Source organism: Gopherus evgoodei, chromosome 3 (genome assembly GCF_007399415.2).
Source record: "Gopherus evgoodei ecotype Sinaloan lineage chromosome 3, rGopEvg1_v1.p, whole genome shotgun sequence".
NCBI classification, from domain to species: Eukaryota; Metazoa; Chordata; order Testudines; family Testudinidae; genus Gopherus; species Gopherus evgoodei.
In genome coordinates this window covers 102,919,207-102,937,828 of record NC_044324.1, presented here as the reverse complement: position 1 = coordinate 102,937,828, position 18,622 = coordinate 102,919,207, and the positions used below count along the sequence as shown (strand labels likewise).

General features: G+C 39.7%; 1 protein-coding gene across 1 annotated transcript in view; it reads left to right on the top strand.

Annotated features, from left to right (window-relative positions):
* TBC1D32 (TBC1 domain family member 32) overlaps nucleotides 1–8,887 on the top strand; it is a 164,245-nt gene extending 155,358 nt beyond the window's left edge. The window contains 1 exon segment of the mRNA XM_030556208.1: nucleotides 4,351–8,887. Coding sequence (XP_030412068.1) covers nucleotides 4,351–4,470 — 120 coding nt within the window. The 3' untranslated portion in view covers nucleotides 4,471–8,887.
* The last annotated feature ends 9,735 nt before the right edge of the window (nucleotides 8,888–18,622 follow it).

Genomic DNA, 18,622 nt, shown 5'->3' with positions numbered 1-18,622 from the left:
CAGTACTCAAGACTCTGTTTCATTCTGAAATAGCGATCTTCAAGAAGAGCTCCAAATCTAGGCGGAGGGGATTTCTTCAACTTTCTGTTTGCAGATGTGGTTTAGGGATGTGAAGTGGTTCAGTACATTCAGTTTTATTGATTAAGGAATTTAGCCACTGTTTAATGTAGAGTGCCAATGTGTATGTTAAGCATGGGAGGAAGTTTTGCATTTGATGCCTTTAAAGACCCTATTCACCATTTGTGGAGTTGTCAGTGAGATCAGGAAAGTTTCTTGAGAGGTCACAGCTAATCCTTTGGTCTAATGCTCACCAAAATGGAAGGATTCTCTGGCTCCTACTTATGCTTTCGTGTCTGAGAGACAAAGTATAGCTGCTCAGATCCAAGACATTAAGTCTGCTTCATCCATCCATAACCACCTCTATTGAATCAGAGCCTTTGTTGTGAAGATCTTCTATTCTTTAGGTGCAACCTAAAACCCAGGCCATTCATATTGATCAGTCTCTCTCCTACTCAGCTCTTATTTCCAATGATTCAGGGACTTTAGTTTCTTCACATTTGCAAGAATCTTCCTCCCAAATCTTCCCCAGCCATATGGGGAACAAATTTGTCAGGTATGGGCCCTTATGTTCAATGTACTGTTTATGGCTCTTGGGACATAAGACTTCATTTTCTGTCTACTTGACATCACTTAGAAGCATCCCTGAAAGAGTCTAGCCAACAGAGAGGCTTAAATGGAGATCTAGCTAGCTGAGGCTCATTCCAGAAAGACTGTTATTATGTAGAAGGGCTCCAATACATAATTCTAAAATAGAGTCCATTTTAGAGTCCATTCTATCAGAGATATAGTCCCCTCCAAGGCTCATCTCCATAATCCACATTAAGTTCATTTTGTTAGAAGGTCAGTGTTTTCCAACAATTTATCACACATTGGTATCTGAAATACTGAGGTTATTGTCCATATTTAGACAAGGAAGTAACCCGCATAGCTTATATACCAGTTTATAGTATCTTGTGACAAATGGTGACTTTATTGGCTGCTGCTGTATGTCTGAGATTTGTAAGGCTTCATATCACCATTTGGAATTAAATTTACACTTTTACTCAGCAATGCTCTCTGATTCTGAAGCTAAATTGGATGTTTGTTTTCAGAGGGAGTAGGCAGCCTTCTTCAGTTAAACATTCCTTAACCCTCCCCCAGGGAATGGCTTCTGCTTGCTACCCTCCTACAGTGGAGTTCTTCAGGAAGAAACAAAGTATACTTAGTAACTGGAATTCTCCAGAAGATTGTATAATTACACAACTGAATTCAGTTGGGGCATTATGAAGCTGAGAACTTTGAGAGCGGATGTGTCTTGGGAAGCACAGTACAGGCCGAATCTCCAGGGAGCATTTGGGGACTGTGCATGCTGCACTTTCCCTTAAGATAGTACAGCATTTTCCTTTCTCTGTGTCTAGCTGATCCACTGGCCAGCATGGTGGGGAAGGCTATGTCTCCTGTGTCTTTGAGGTGTCTTGCAGCACCAGAATTACTACAATCAACAGGTCTTGTGGTGATTCCTTAAGTGCAAGGTCTGTGATTGTCACTTGCCCTTGCATGAGGGCTGGGGCAAAGCTACTTTTACCTTTCCTATTTCCATCCATCCACATGAGGGTCCCAGTACTCTAGCCCACTGCCTTTGCAAATCCACATTTACTGTCCATCTTTCTCTGAATCTATGGTGTATAATAGCTAGTTTAGATGAAGCAGAGGGGAACTAGGAATGGTTACAGGGATGGGGCCTTTTGTAATTACAGTTGGTCAGCCTTTAGCAATATGTTGGTTCTTTGTACTGATGTGTGTGCATCTTCTAACAGTCAAACTGCTTTAGGATGTTTCATGGTTCTTATCATGCAACAAAGAGGTTCTGTAATGTGGATCTGGAGAGGGAATATATCAGGTACCTTTTCTTTCTTCTTTTAAGGAACTAAGGTGGGTTCCTACTTGGGAATGTAAAAGGAGTTTAACTCAAGGACCATTTTATTTCAGAAGTCAAATATGACCATGAAGTAGCATCAACTTTCTCTTCTATGTGGTCAGTAGGTACTTTACATGACTTCTTATTCTTCCTTGCATAAAATATGCAGAGGGAGTCAAAACAGTTTTGCAGACTGTTTCAAAGGTAGTTGAAATAAACATTAGCTGGAATAATTAATAACAAATGCAATTATTTTATTTAGTTTCTATTAGACATACAGTATAGAGCACACACACATTTAATCAATACAAACTTGGCTGCCTGAAAAAGGGAGTTAAACTCCTCCTACAACAGGCTTTTTTTTCCTCCAGTGCCTAGTGTAATCTTCTCCCATTCCAATTATGCAAAAAAGATTCCCCAAAATAGGACAAAATTGTGCCCTTGTTTGCACTTGGGCAAGGACATCCTTAGACCCTGTTAAGGTCTTACTCCCACTTTGAACTTTAGCATCAGAAAGTGGGGACCTGCATGTACCCCTCTAAACTTAATTTTTAGCTTAGATCTGATAATGCTGCCACCAACCAAAATATAGTGTTTGGTACACTTTCTGTCCCCCAAAAACCATCCCTGGGGAACCCAAGACCCAAATTCCTTGGGTCTTAAAACAAAGAGGAATAAACTATTCCCCCTCCTTCCTTTCCCCCCCACCTAGCCCTGGTGAGTTCAGACCCAGTCCCCTTGGGTCTTACACAAGGAAAAATATCAAACAGGTTCTTAAAAAGAAAAGCTTTTAATTAAAGAAAGAAAAAGTAAAAATTATCTCTGTAAAATCAAGATGGAAAATGTTTACAGGGTCTCAGCTTTGCATAGACCAGAGGGACTCCCTCCCCCCTAGCCTAAGTATAAGTTACAGCAAACAGAGGTAAAATATCCTTCCAGCAAAATACACATTTGCAAATAAAGAAAACAAACAAAAAGACTATTGTGCCTTCTAGCTATTACTTACTAGGTTGAACATGAGAGACTGTTTCAGAAAGATTGGAGAAAACTGGTTGCACATCTGGCTCCTCTTAATCCCAAGAGAGAACAAAGAACAACCCAAAAAACACAAACAAAGACTTTCCTCCACCAAGATTTAAAAGTATCTTGTACCCCAATTGTCCTTTGGTCAGGTGTCAGCCAGGTTCACTGAGCTTGTTAACCCTTTACAGGTAAAAGAGACATTGACCCTTAACTATCTGTTTGTGACAGACCCTCATTCAAACAGGGATGTGCAAACTTTCGGCTGGTAGGAAATTGTGCTCCACGGGCTCAGCTAGGGTGACCAGATAGGAAATGTGAAAAATCGGGACAGAGAGTGGGAGTAATAGGTGCCTATATAAGACAAAACCCTTAGTTTCAGGACTGTCCCAATAAAATCAGGACATCTGGTCACCCTAGGCTCAACAGACTGCTAGCTAGAGGAAATGCTTAGCTAATGCACCAGCCTGTATGCCATGTGCCCTAGCACTGTCTAGCTCCTAAATGCTTGTTACAGCATATGCTGCCTTAGCAATAACACTGCCCAGCAGATGATCAGCACACAGGTTGTTCCTGCTCTAAGGAGTATCAAGTGCACCAGAGAGTATTTTCTTGGTGTCCCTGTTGAATCCAGCTCTACTCTCGGTTTCTTTTTGCGGAGGATACATCTGCCAGCATCCGTCTCCCTTGTCTACCTTGTCAGTCCCTTGGCCTTGTCAGTCCCTTGGCCTGATTATCTTTTTTTTTTTTTTTTTGGACAGACTTATTTTGCCCTGTTAAATATGGACATGAAATCCAGAGCTTTATAAAATGTTAATTGTTATTTATGATGACGATGAAGCAATAGTATCTTAGCCTGCCTTAAACGGGCATATTTTGAAGATCAGTGTTCATAACTGGTTTTTTAAATATATAACTAGTGCTATTCTCCTAGCTAGCTGTTAGCAAAAAAGGCAGATCAATGTACCGGGAACCTATTCTTTATACCTAGCACATTAACAACGTTAGGGCTTCCAGAGTTAGTATACACTTTGAGAAAAGAGTGTTTTTGTAACCTGTCATTTTCTATTTAAGGCTTATTTTGTATTCCTTGAAATCATCAAATGGAATGCTCTCCTAATAGTGAAGAAATGGGTTCAGTCTGAAAAAGCCATTTGTTAGCAAATTTCTAATTAGGAAGAGCTGTCTGAACTTGAGCACACTGATTTTTCACTTTTAAACAAAGGGAAATAGAGTATCTGTTTGCACCATAAAACACCAAGGCAGTGACATGCAAAAGTAAAATAAGCTACCTTCAAACATCTAAAATTCATTACACTGTAATACTGCATCTTTTTTCATAGCTAATAATTTTTTTTTGTATATTTGTGCAGGAAGAAGCACTCCATAGATTTCGAGTGAGTGATTATTTAGAATACATGGAAAGCTTGGAGGCAACCTACAGGCCAGTGCTGCTGAGAGACATGAGGAACATTAGAATGCAGAGCACATAGATCAAGCAAACAAGCATTTCATCTTCAAGCTTTAGTTAAGTTCTGAAAGGGAATGCCGATTGTTTTATATCAGTCTCCATAAAAATTCATGCTGTGGAAATATACGTATGTTAAAAACCATAATAAATGTTTTCAGAATATAGGTTTTTCAAGGGGACATCATCTGAATTGGATCAACTGAAAAATAATTTATTTCTCCATACTGTATGTACTGTCTTATTTTTATTTGGTAGATTGCTTGAGAATCTGCCCGTAGCTAACGTAGGGGTCTTGTTTGTATTCTCTGGAAGCTGTTCCCAAACTAATACATTTTGGTCATCTCCTGCCCACACCATCTTATCTAAAACTTTAAAATTCTGCACAGGTCTGGCAATAAGAAGCAATACTGAGAATAATCACTTGAGTATCCTGTAGTTATGTGAATGGGGATGAGCAAAAGCAAAGCAGCTTTCCTGGATGCAGCTGATCTGACCTTATGGTTTGGCTGAGGAAGAATAGTTAAATCCAAGTGGAACAAAGGACTGATATTGCCCTCAGCCATAATGGTTTCTAAACCATAAATATATATTTGTAATCTTATATGCTAATTTTATATTCTCAGAATGGATAAATGGGAAGGCGGATTACTAAAATATGCAGTATTCAGTACAGTCATTTTATCGATTGGTTTGATTTGTACATATTACCATTATATAAAAAAACTCACACTAATAAAAGCAAGGTGATTCTGAGGTAAATAAATGAGCAGTGTGGATTACTCTTCTGTCCAATCTGGAGTCAACTTCAGAAAACATGTCAAAGAAGATGATTGCTACATCAATTCTGGAAATTAGTGATGCATTTGTGTTTTTATACAATGATTGATTTCAACATTCCGAAATGCGTGTTTTGGTGTGTATAAGCCTGGGTTTCTGAAACATAAGTCAAAATAATTTTGTTATGTATCCCTAATAAAAAAAAATGGAAATTAATCTAAAATACTTTTTGCAAAACAAATGTTCATTAAGGTTCATTTACTTGTTTTACCTTTTCTGTTCATTGTGACTTCGACAGTTAAAATACTGACTTGAAAATTGGAGTATATAAAAATAATTCCATTACAATGTAACCTATAGTTCTGTTGTTATGATAGCATGGTAAGTCTGTAAAAGAAAATTCAGTGAGTTAGCTTGACATACTGGACTTTTTGCCCCAACTGATATGAATTTAACAAAGGAGTCCTAAAAATGGTACTAAAAGCAAAAGAACTACTTTAAAATTACATTTTTCAAACTTGTTTCCTAATGTATAATATAAGTTTATGGTTCCCTTTCTTCCCATTATACTGGTGAGTTATTGTATTTGGTGTAGAGAATCTTGCTGTGCTTTGTTACTGTTTTTAAAAAGCTGCATACGACAGGAAAAACTGAATAGAAAAAAGGGGCTATAAATTAATTTTCAAATGTTCTCTCCCTCTCTTGATTGGGATCTGAGGGAAGATGAAGCAGGTAACAATCTGAATTCATCTTATGTTGAGAGGCCAAATTTTATGTCACCAAGGAAAGTCTTGTGAGTACATATATGACAGTTTGATTAGTTGATAACAGCTGCCAACTACTGAGAATCTTTTTCACCTTAATTTTGTACCATACACATCCTCTGATTTTAACAGCTGAGTCAAGGCCAAAAATAAACGTCAACAGTTTCTTGGATTTCTAAGGCTTAAGTACCATGTAGTTATGAACGAAGGTTTGTGCTTTCCTGGAATAGCAAAGGAATTGGATTTTCAGTGCTTACCTGCTGGTAAGATCCCAAAGGCTCTCACAGCCGGGATGTTGCCCCAGGTATCAAAGGGAGGAGACAAAGCAGAGCACTGTTCAGCTACTCCACTGAATTTGAGATATACAGATTTGTGCTCTGTGCAGACTCACTAGCAACAGCCATCGCTCTCCATCTTTCCTGTAACTATGTAGATTACTCATATGTCCATAGTGAACACGAGGTTATAGAGTCTCCTTTGGCTGGTTCTCCATTGCCTGCCCCATTAACATATAAGAAAGATGGTATTTTGGCTACGTCTTGTCCTAGCATGCTGGGAGAAGATTGGGTGCTAAATGTTCATTTTTGCTCACTTTCATTCCACAGTGAAATCTAAGAGAAGAGTTTTCACCTGTACTTACAACAGGAAATGACTGTGGGGCAAGCTAGCAAATGTTGACTTGTCAAAGGCTAAGTGGGTACGCATGTATGTGCTTGCATATGCAGAAGATGAACTCCAATTGGAATTTTATTCGTGTACATCAGTAGGAGGAGGTCATTATTTTATCTCATTTAAATTCAGAAATGTAACTTGAATGTACCAATTTATTCCAGATTCAGTAATATGTATCTTGTTCCAGTTTTCTTTCCCTGACAGACAACTATTAGTCTCATAACTGTAGATGATGTATTTACCTGCATACCTCTAAAAATGGTTCCCTGTTTTAGCATACTGAGGGCTGTTCACATTTGTGATCTCAGCCAAAGCTATTTATTTATATATTGTAGTTTTGAGCACCTGTATATGCATTCTTTTTTCCATTAGATGTCCCTTAGAAATACAGAGCCAATAATAATTTTGATCAAATTGTTTTGTTGTAGGCCAAATATGGAGTAAATGCAGAAAAGTTATTAATTATTCTTTTTTTAAAAAAACATTTCAAACACCAGGACAAGTAATATGAAATGTTGAAACATGATCTGGAGGATAATCACATCTTTAAATCCATCAAACCACAAGGAGTCAGACTTGAGTAAACAACCCCTTACCCTTTACAAAGTCTGTGATTCAGTGGACGAGATGACATCTGCTACTGACTTTCTAGACCGGGGTTATGATCAAGTGACAAAAGCTACTTCTCTTCATTTAGAGGGACTTCATACCCCCGTTTCTCCCCTTCAGTAAGAAGCAGCATCACTCTCCATCTCTTCTTCAGAATGGAGAGAGATCTCATCAGAAGGGGCTTCATCTCCTATTGCGTCTCATCAGTAATAGGACTATCAAAAACCATCATGTCATTGGTGAAATCTTGTTCCCATTGAAATCAGTGGCAAAACTCCCATTGACTTCACTGGGGCCAGAATTGCATCCTGTCTTTCTTCATTGACTTTGAAGAATTGGTGTGGGAGAGAATTGTGTGGGTGCCCTTGGAAGAGATTCCCAGAACCCTCTTTCCCCTGCCCCTTCACAAAAGCCATAATCTGGCCCTAGAGATCGGAAATTTAAAAAAAAAAAGGCAGTACAATCTTTGTGCACTGATTTCAGTCACCTTTCTGAAGCCAAGTCTTGCAGCAGTGAGCAGGATGTTGAGTCAATAAGGAACATTAGCAGCTAAGTGACATGTTCCAACTGAACACTGCAGTAGTCCCACTAGTCATTAGAGAACATCAGATTTGTATTTCACTCAAGATTATTGTACTGTTAGCAAACAGGAGGGCTTTTTACCCAACATCTGCTGAATCAGCAAAGGATTTAGATAGACACTGAAAAGATAAAAAGGTCACAGGATGATGAATTGTTGTCTATCAAATCTGTTTATCAAAATTTCAAGAAGAAAATTTCAGGTAGAAACCTAACCTTTACAATACCTGGATGAGCCATATTGACTGTGAACTTTAAATGTGGATAGACAGTTCAAGATAATTGCGTACTATCTGCCAAAAATAAAAAACCACAAAGAGAGAAAATTCAGTATACTGCAACAGTTGTTCTTATGCCATCATCTATTACAGTAATGTCTCAGAATGGAAGAAAAATGATGTGGTTTCTCTAAGTTGATCTGTGCATGTGGCTAATGTCAGCACGCTATAATGGGGTTTTATTCCCCACTTAAGTGATAGATTTGGGTGTGTGTGATATTCATGATGGCAGCTTCTATTTCTGCCATTCTGAATACAGTCTCTAAAATAACAAGAAGGCACAAATTACGTCGATAGTTTAAACTACATTTTCCTTTTTGCACTAAGAAATCTTAGTCAGATTACTGTGCAAGAGTGTAGAGGCTTTCCACAAAGATTTTCTATTTTGATAGGTGCAAGTATCCAGCATAACAGTTCATCCTGAAGAACACACTAATATTGGGAACAAAGGGCATGCTGTGGTTAGTTCTAGCAGCAAAGCAATATAAACTACCATAATGAGTCCTGTATATGTGGGCAGAATTACCAGGTGAGATGGGGTGCTCAGGAAAGTTTAAGTGTGTGAAGTACTTGGTTACAGGACATGTTGCAATGCACTAAGGGATTGCCACCTATGAATAAAGCTAGCTATATAAATTAGGCGTGGCTTCATCAAAACTTTTTAAAATTGAAATCTATGGCGGAAAAAAATAAAGCATTTCAGCGCTATAAATCCTGTCTGTGTTGTATTTGAGGTTACCCAATGTCATCACAACACTTTCTCGTAATGTGAATGAAGCAGTACTGTCAGTTTGGGGTCAGTTAATTCCACTCTTACTGGCTCTTGATTTTTTTCCTGTATTTCCACCGGTGTGAAATGAATACGTACATATGAACACACTCAAACGTAAAATATTAACTAATACTTGCATTCAGTAGTGCTGAGTTTTTCAGGTTTGGAGTTTTGGGGTTTTTTTGTATATGTAAATGTAAGAAATGAGCCAGAAAATACTGACATTTTCCATTGCTGCTGCTTCATTCTGTCTATAAAATGTGTTTGGTAGGGACTTTTTTAATAGAAAGAAATTGAAACTCTTAAACTTGATTAAAATAGTTTGTCTTTCTTAAACTGCTGGGTGGATTTCACACATCAGTTATGTATACTGTGGAGTGAAATAAAAGAATTATGATAATAGTTAATGCTACCACATATTTATCTGAAATCAGTGTCAGACTGTCAAACCTATGTTTTCAATGCTAGTACTCTCTCTTATTTGATTTTTAAAGTACCTAACTTCATTGCCACAATGCTCTATACCTATGCCAGCTAGCAATTGTCCAGACAGTTGTTGAGTGCTAGGCAGTTAAAATGTGAATATTTAATGAAGTTGTGCATTTTGGATATCTTGAGGATGATAGCTATTATATTACTCAGTTATATAACAATTAATCCACATATTGGCAAATATGCAATACAGAAATTAATGTCTCCTGCCACAGGCATTGGGATACCCAGGGGACTGTTACCAGTTTATCAGCAACCACCCACACGCACAAATAATAGGCATTGAAAAGAGGTCATTCAAACACCACTTATATATAAAGCCTCCAATGCAAAAACAGCTTTCAGCATCACCACCACATCTTCAAATCATCAGGAATAATAAGATTTATATATTCAAAGACAACTGCTACTAAAACACAGTGGATGATTTGAAGGAGTTAAAAGGTACAGTACTGCAAAAATACATTAATTAATCAGAAAGACAGGTGTGAGTACAGAGCCAAGATTCAGGAGTTCCTGAGTGCCAATGCTAATTCTGACAATGTCCTGCTGTGTTGCCTTGGGCAAGTCAGTTAACTTCAAATTTCCCCATCTGTAAAATGAGAACAATAACAGTCATTTCATATGGGTATTGTGATGATTAATTAGGGAATATCTGTAGAGCACTCAGAAAATGAGAAGTGCTGTATAAGAGCTAAGTATTAATATCTGACAGTATAAAATGAAAATGATTCAAGAGTGCTTTATGAATGAGAGACAGCACCACTGACATGCATCCAACTATGGGACAGAGGGAAGTAGAGCTTGAACTAAGAGGAAAAACTGCTGCTTTGTTCTCTAGATGATCAGCCTAAAACACTCTAACACCACCTGGACCACAAATATCAAGGTAAACCCACTCCCTGAGTGAAATTCAGCTGCAATATTCCTCCCTCCAGCCCTGGGGGGTTTAAAAATAGCTTCTGCTCTCTGCTGAGATTCCCCTTTTCTAGCAGTGAAATACAATTAAATGCAGGAAAATAAGGAAATAAAATATAGTTTTCTAACTTTACAGTTGGGTGTTGCTTTTTCTCTCTGGTCTATTTACTTCTCTCTCTCTCTCTCTGGTGCTATCCTTCTGCTCCTCTCTCTTCTTCCCTTGCTATTGTTCACTTTCATCTTCATATTTTCTTTTTCTTCTTATGTATCAGTTCTCCCCTTTTATCATTCTCTCACCTCTATCTCATCCTTTCTTCTAACCAAGTGGCCTTTACCTCCATTCATGGCCTCTTGTCCCCTGCACCACTCCTGCCCCTACACCTGTTTAGCCAACCCAGATTCTTCCTCTGATTGCAGAAAAATTGTTTTGTTTTAAAGTGGTTTGACTTCCTATGTCAATGTTTTGTTCACAGAATATACATCAGAATCAACATCAAATGGCAAAAGCCTGCAATTTTATTAATCAGCTGTTCAAGTCCATAAAAAGAATACAGAATCCTACCAACCCCAAATCTCATTAACTGGAAACCATGAAGGGTCACAGACATAGAATCATAGCAGTGTAGGACTGGAAGGTACCTCAATAGGTCATCTAGTCCAGTCCCTGGTACTCAAGGTAGGACTACATAAACACTTGTCAGGAATGGTCTAGGTATTATCTCCTGTTCTTAAAAACCTCCAATGATGGAGATTTCACAACAAATTTGTTCCAATGCTTAACTACCCTGAAAGGAAGTTTTTTCCGACTGTCCAATCTACACCTGCCCTGCTGCAATTTAAGCTCATTATTTCTTGTCTTATCCTCAGAGGTTACCAAGAACATTTTTCACTCTCCTCTTTATAACAAACTTCTGTGTAGTTGAAAACTGCTATTGTGTTTCCCCTCAGCCTTCTCTTCTCCAGACTAAACAAAACCCAAATTTTTTCAATCTTTCCTCAGAGATCATGTTTCCCAGACCTTTAATCATTTTTGTTGCTCCTCTCTGGACTTTCTCCAGTTTGTCCACATCTTGAAATGATCCCTTTCCCCATGTAGAATAAATTAAGTATCTTTTAATTAACCTCATCCTCATAACTTTTGCAGCTTAAGGGCCTGTTCCTAAAACCACTGAAGTTAATGGGAGTCTTTCCACTGACTTCCGTGGGCTTTGGATCAGGCCCTAAAGCATAGCATATTACCCTCTTCAGCAAGGATTCCATTCAAGAGTTGCTAGTTGTGAACAGGGCTATCTTAATTCTATAAAAGTAGACTTCACCCGTGTTTGCTTCAGCTACCCTCTCTATAAAATGAGGCTAAGGCATTGGTAAAATTACTTTGCCGAGCTGGGGCAACAGAAGTTTGCTAACCAGAACAAATGCCTTTGGCTCCAACCAGAGAAGTGTGTGAAGTCATGCCCCCAGGATCCAGAAGGAAGGACATGAAGGTATTAATAGCAGGTGCTGGTGGGCAAACAGATGGGGGTATGATGAATCCTACTATCTATTGCCCCAGACAGCTCTGTAAATAAAAAGAACTAAATAATATAATGAGGAAACACTAGTCACATGATATTGTGAAGGAGACACAAAAACAGTTAAACACTTTAAATGGCAGTATAAGTTCAATGAAAACAAAATTGAGGTCAGTTCTTTAAATTGTAAAATCTGATTTGTCAATATTTTAAGATGTTCAAGGTAAGCATTGCTTAGGGCAATGGAAACTGAGATTATAAAACACATTCAGTCTTGGTCTCAATCTGCTCCCAGTAAATTGATAACACTTTCACTGACTTCAGAAGGAGAAGTATTAGGCCAACACTAAACTTCGAAAATCCCACCTAGTGAGCATAAATTCAGTATACACACTTTTTTAAAAATATGGACAGTTTGTTTCTGTTTTATGTTCTCACTAATAGGAGGAGCCCAAGCCACATTCAAAGTGAGGGCAGAGGTAAGTCTACCTTAGCAGTTGTGAGGGAGTTGCAATAGCAAGCCTATAGGGAAAGCTTGTACCCTGATATGTTGCAAATTGGTGACATAGTGGTTCATTTCCAATTCCTTTGTTTTTGGCTAAGCCCCGCATCATCCTTTCCTCCATATCTAGCTAGAAGCAATAGAGCTGTATGATATGCTAGTTATTTGTTTGCATCACTATTTTTTTCATATATAGAGATGATGTTACAAAGTTGGCAGGAATTTGGTGGGAGGAGCAGAGCTGTCTCCTTCCGAGATTCAAGATGGGCTCCAGAGACCTGGATCATCTAGCCCTATCAGAGTGACAGTGATGAGAGTGGGGGGGGGGGGCCCTAGGTAATCCATATGAGTTAGATCAATAGCTCTTCCCAAGGGAAGGAAATGAATTCTGTCAATGGTTGAGCAAAACATAAGTCACTGAATGTCACTGCTGAAACCATTCATTAGAAGCAATTATTTCAAGCTGCATTTCTTAAGAAAAAGGGCAGCTAATCAGTCTTATCCATCCCACATGGAGAAGCATATGTAAAAGCATGTGTACAGAATTCTTAGGCCTCAGTGAAGAGGAATTGTCAGAAAACTAATGATATGCTGGTACAATTTGAAAATGACAAATTATTGGAGTGGTAAATAATGATGGTAATATGGTTATGCAGATTGATCTGAATCACTTGGTAAGGTGGACTGATTTGAACAACATGTGTTTTAATACAGCCCAACATGTGTTTTAATACATGTCACATCTAGGAACAAAGAATATAGGTCAGACTTAAAAGATAAGAGAAAACATCCTGGAAGGTAGTGCCTGAGCGGCCAATGCTGTATTATAGTTAAAAGGATGAATGCAATCCATAAGCATAAGCAGAGAAATGTCAAGTAGAAGTAGGGAGGGGGTATTAGCACTAAATATGGCATCAGTGACTCCTTTTCTATGTCCAGTTCTGTCAGCCACACTTCTAAAAAGAGGTTGAAAAGTTGGATCAGAAAAAAGTACAAGAATTATTAGACAGTTGGAACAGCTGCTTTATAATGAGACACTTATGAAGCTCAGTCTATTTAGTTTACTCAAGAGAATAATAATAAGAGACGATCATGGCCTACAGGTACCTACGTAGATTTTTTTATAGTGGACTGATCTTTGATCTAGCAGAAAAAGGCACAATGGGATCCAGACAAACTGGGACTCAAAATAAGGCAAACCATTTTAATTGTGAGGGTGATTAACCACTGAAATAATTTACCGGGGCATGTGGTGGATTCTCCATCACTTGGGCCTAGATCCACAAAGCACTTGGAAGTGCCTAAACTCGCTCTCAACTGCTGCCAAAGTCTGCGGGAATCTAAATTCCTTCAGTGTCTACATTTTTGCCATAAACGTCCCTTAGGTACCTCATTCTAGGTGGCAGGATGCCTATCTCCCACCTGAGACGCATCACAAGCCTCAAATCGGGACAATAGGTGGGGAATGCCTATCCCACCTGATTTAGAATGTGTTCTCAGAGCACACCAACTGGATTGGGCCACATTTAAAATCCAGGTAGAGGAAGGCGCTGCCTCCTCCCATATAATTTCAGCTCAGTGCTTAGAATACTCCACCAGGATGTGAGAAATCCAGCCTCAACTCCCTCTCTGCCTGAGGGGGAAAAGGATTTAAACAGGGATCTCCTGCTTTGCTGGAGTGTGCTTTAACCACTGGGCTAGGATTGTGAGGCGCCTGGTCAAAAAGGGATCCTTGTGGCTCTGGTCAGCCATTAACAGGCCGGTCAGCAGTGCAACAGTGCTAAGTCAGGCTCCCTGCCTGCCCTGTCTCCATGCAGCTCCCAGAAGTGGCCAGTATTGCCCTCTGGCTCCTAAACAGAGGCATGGCCATGGGGGTGCCACATGCTGCCCTCACCCTGAGTGCTGACTGCAGCTCCCATTCGGTAGGAACCGTGGCCAATGGCAGCTGTGGGGACAGCCCCTGTAGGTGGGGACAGCACACAAAGAAGCCTGGCCATGCCTCTGCCTAGGAGCCAGAGGGAAATGCCAGCCACTTTCAGGAGCCATCTGAGGTAAATGTCGCCTGGAGCCCACACCCCCTTCTGCACCCCAAACCCCTGCCCTATCCCTGAGCACCTTCCTGTATCCAAACTCCCAGAGCCTGCAGCCCCTCCTGCACCCCAAACCCCTCATCCTCACCCTGGATCCTGTACCCCCATCCCAGAGCATATACTCCCTCCCACACCACATACCCCAGCCCAGAGCTCCCTCCTACACTCCAAACCCCTCATTTCTGGCCCCACTCTAGAGCCCACAACCCCAGCCAGAGCCCTCAGCCCCTCCCACATCCCAACCCCCTGTCCAGTTCAGTGAAAATGAGCAAGTCAGCCAGGGTGGGAGAAAGTGAGTGATGGAGGGTGGGGGGATGGCGTGAGTGAGGCCTTGGAGAAAGGAAAGGGTAGGGGCAGGGCCTCGGGAAGGGGTAGGGATGGAACAGGGAAAGGGTGTTCCATATTCTGCAATTGGAAAGTTGCCAACCTTACACTGGGCAGGAGGACTGTCTGATGTGGGGCTTCTGCTCTCTCTCCTGTTGAAGCTGCTTCCACGTTTGAATGGGTCTTTGGAGCAGGGGGACTGGGTTTCCCTCTTCTCAGGTAAGTGCCCTAAGCAGCAGGCTGCAGAGACATTCTCAATCTTTCTCTTTTTGATCCATTGACTCTAAGTATGTATCCTCAGTGGAGCAGCTTCAATAGGTGAGATTGAGAGAGTCCTCACATCAGAATGTCTCATTGCCTATTTGTTAAGGCACTCACATTAGAGATAGAAGACCTCTTTTAAAGTCTTTTCTTCCCATTAGGCAGGAGAGGAAGGTGAACCCAGGTGTCCCATATGCCAGGTTAGTGCCCTCTTGAGTGGGCTAAAAATGATAAGGGTGTCACTACCTCCTCCTTTTTTCTCTTTCTTTTTTTCAAGAAGTGACTTTTTTTTCAAGAAGCTGCCTGATTCAGGGAGGGGGGTTGCCAGCTGTGGATCACTAGATAGGTGCAGCCTTGAAGCCCAGAGACACCTACCTCTACGAGTGGGGCAGAGCTGAGGATACACCCTTCTCATCAGCATCTCCCATTGGCTGGTTTAGGCAAGGAGCTGCCAAGCATGCTGGCTTTTGTGAATCCCATTCTTAGTCACTTATCTCTCCTCATTCATTGTGTAGGGAGCCTAGACATCTAACTCGAGCTTTGTGGATCCTAGTGTTATTCCACTGATTTTCTAGGTGCTTAAAAGTTAGGCATTGCAATGCTCCATGTTGCAATACCTAGGTCTCTTTGTGGATCTGAGCCTTGAAGTCTTTAAATCAAGATTGGGCTAGAGCATATATTTTAGAAAGGTAGCCAAACAGAAGTTACAGGTCTAACACAGAAATTACTAGGTGATAGTGTATGGCCTGAGTTATGCAGGAGGTCAGACTATATGATGATTTTTTATGGCCTTAAAACTATCCAAATCTGTTAAAAATGGCTATTTAAATAGCATAGAATTGATTGCGTAAGGTCTACACTTATTCTCCCAATACATTTTTTGTGAAATTCTAACAAAATAAGAACAGGACAAGGTAGAAGCTAATGTTAGCTGGAACATTTTTTAAAAAGGATTTATACTGGATGGTAAAAACAATACAAAATTTTCAAAATAACAGTTACAGTATATAAAAATATGTAGGATTTGAATTGTGCAACAGTGTTAACCAGCCTGAACAGATGGAACAAAAAAATTAAAACTGGTTGGAGTCTGATAGCCTTGTATGAATGTCAAAAAAAGTTATTGGTTAAAAACTCCATATAAAGTGTACACAGAGGAAACCATTTGTAGAGTACAACAGAAGTTCTACAAAACCCAGAAACTGTGTGACATATTCCCTAGTATCAAAGGGGTAGTCATGTTAATCTGTATCCATAAAAACAACAAGGAGTCAGGTGGCACCTTAAAGCCCAACAGATTTATTTTGGCATAAGCTTTCTTGGGTAAAAAAAAAAACCCACTTCTTCAGCTGTATGTAGTGAAAATTAGATACAGGCATACATATATATTGGCACATAAAGAGAAGGGAGTTACCTTCCAAGTGGAGAACTAATGTTGAAGGCCAATTTAGTGGGGGTGGATGTGGTCCACTCCCAATAATTGATGAGGAGGTATCAATACCAAGAGAGGGAAAATTGTTTTTGTAGTGAGCCAGCCACTCCTAATCACTATTCAAGCCCAAATTAATGGTGTTAAATTTTCTAATGAATTGTAGCGCTGCAGTTTCTCTTTGACATCTGTTTTTGAAGTCTTTTTGTTGAAGAATGGCTACTTTTATTGAGTATCCAGGGAGATTGAAGTGTTCTCATACTGGCTTTTGTATGTTAGCAAGAATGATTTGTATGTTTGCAAGTTCCATATGTGATATTTTGGCACCTTAGACAATGAGAAATAAGTTTCCCTCCCCCACTCCCCTCCTCAAAAGCAGGTCCAGAACACAATTCTGCTTGACTCAGGTTCAGCACAAAAAAGGCCACCCGAAAGTGCTAACATGATCTGAAAAATTAGTTTAGACAGAGTAAAAGTAGGTGCTGACACTTTGCAAATACGTCATTAGGCTGGGCTTGGTGTTTCAAAATAGAATGAGACATGGGAAATAAACGAAATTCATTCAGAATAACAAATTGAAAGAATAGAGACATTTGTGATAAGCTACTTTTTTTTTAAATTACAATCTTAAAGACTTTATTTTCTATTGGCACTTCCTGTATCCTAAGATACAACCTATCATGATGGCAGCTTCCTTATGGATGTGTAATTACCTTTATTACATTTGACTTGATTTATTTTAGTGATTTTTCATTATGCAATTTAATATATACATTAGTAAGCCTATACTGCTGTATATAGAGTCTTCAGTTTTCTTTTAAGTGTGTCTTAAGGGAGTGGCAGCTGTTCATTGGGCATCAGGGAAGGTGTTTTTTGGGGATCACAAGGGAGATAGCAGAAGGTTGAAGATCTTGCTCAGAAAAGTGTACTTCTTGAAAGGAGAAAGCTTCCTGTTAACATAACACAATTGCCTACTTCAAAGAACAAAAGCCAGGTAAAACTTCTGAGAAGGGAGAAAAAAACCCAGAGAGAATTCAGACTGTTACCAAATCAAATCTTGTGTCCAATTTACCCAATAATTTATGCACCATTTTTATCGTATTAATATCTTTAATCTTAAATTAAAAAAAACATAAAACGCTCTCCAAATTCTTCACAGGCTGTATAAAGTACCTTCTTTGGAGTCACCCAGCCTATCTCTTGCAGCAGTTTTCCCTTGGAGGGTTCCTGGAGAACTATTTTTCAGTCTCATTCTATTGTTGCTTCTAAAATCCACTGATATTAACAACTCAAGATGTTACAGCTGCAGGCTCTACAGCATTAATTATGACAATTCCCTAGGCCCAGCAAACCTATTTCCCCATTTTCATTCATGACAGGGTTTAGCTTCTACTTCATTCAGTCTCCTGCTGGAGAAACAGCAAAGCAAGATTTGGAATCAATACAATGTCTCTGGCAAGGAATTCATTTTTGGGGAAATTATGCCCCCCCGACAGCAAGTGAGTAGAAAGTGAGACCATCTGGCTAGAGCAGTTTGGATTTATTCAATTACTCTTAGGAAATTCATTTTGTATAGATCAGGGAGATGAGGGGAAACCACAGTCCCCAGATGCCTAAACCCTTTCAGGACCCCACTGAAAATGAAATTTAGTGAATGTTTCAGCCAAATCATTTGGCGCCAAAGAAACAACTTCTCCTTTAGAGAAATTAATTTTGTATCCAGATTCATTGCTTTCACTTTAATTGTGTGCTGGAACTGACACTCTCACAGAACACTGAATTACAGGAACTGTGAAAAGACATTGCAGAGGGTGAAGGCCGCCATTTTGGATTCACTCCCCTGTTGGTCAACTTCCTGCTGTTGATATTACACCTTTTAATAGTTTGTTAGGGATCGGCAACCTTTGGCATGCCCAGGGGGCTTATGCTGGCTGGTCGTGGGCCAAAGGTTGCCAATCCCTGGTTTATGTTTTGACTGAGTGGTTCCCAGTTGATAAATACCAGTCACAAAAGAAGGCTACACATGTTTTATCTCAGAACAAGAAACATGCCACAGTACTTAAGCTGCTGAATTTGAACAGGAAGTTCTGTGCAGCAAGAAATTTCCCATTCTTATCTTGTTTAAACTTTGTGCAGAGACTAGGTGACCTGAAGCAACTCATTTGACTGACTCTGTTTGGGGGATGCTACCTCTAG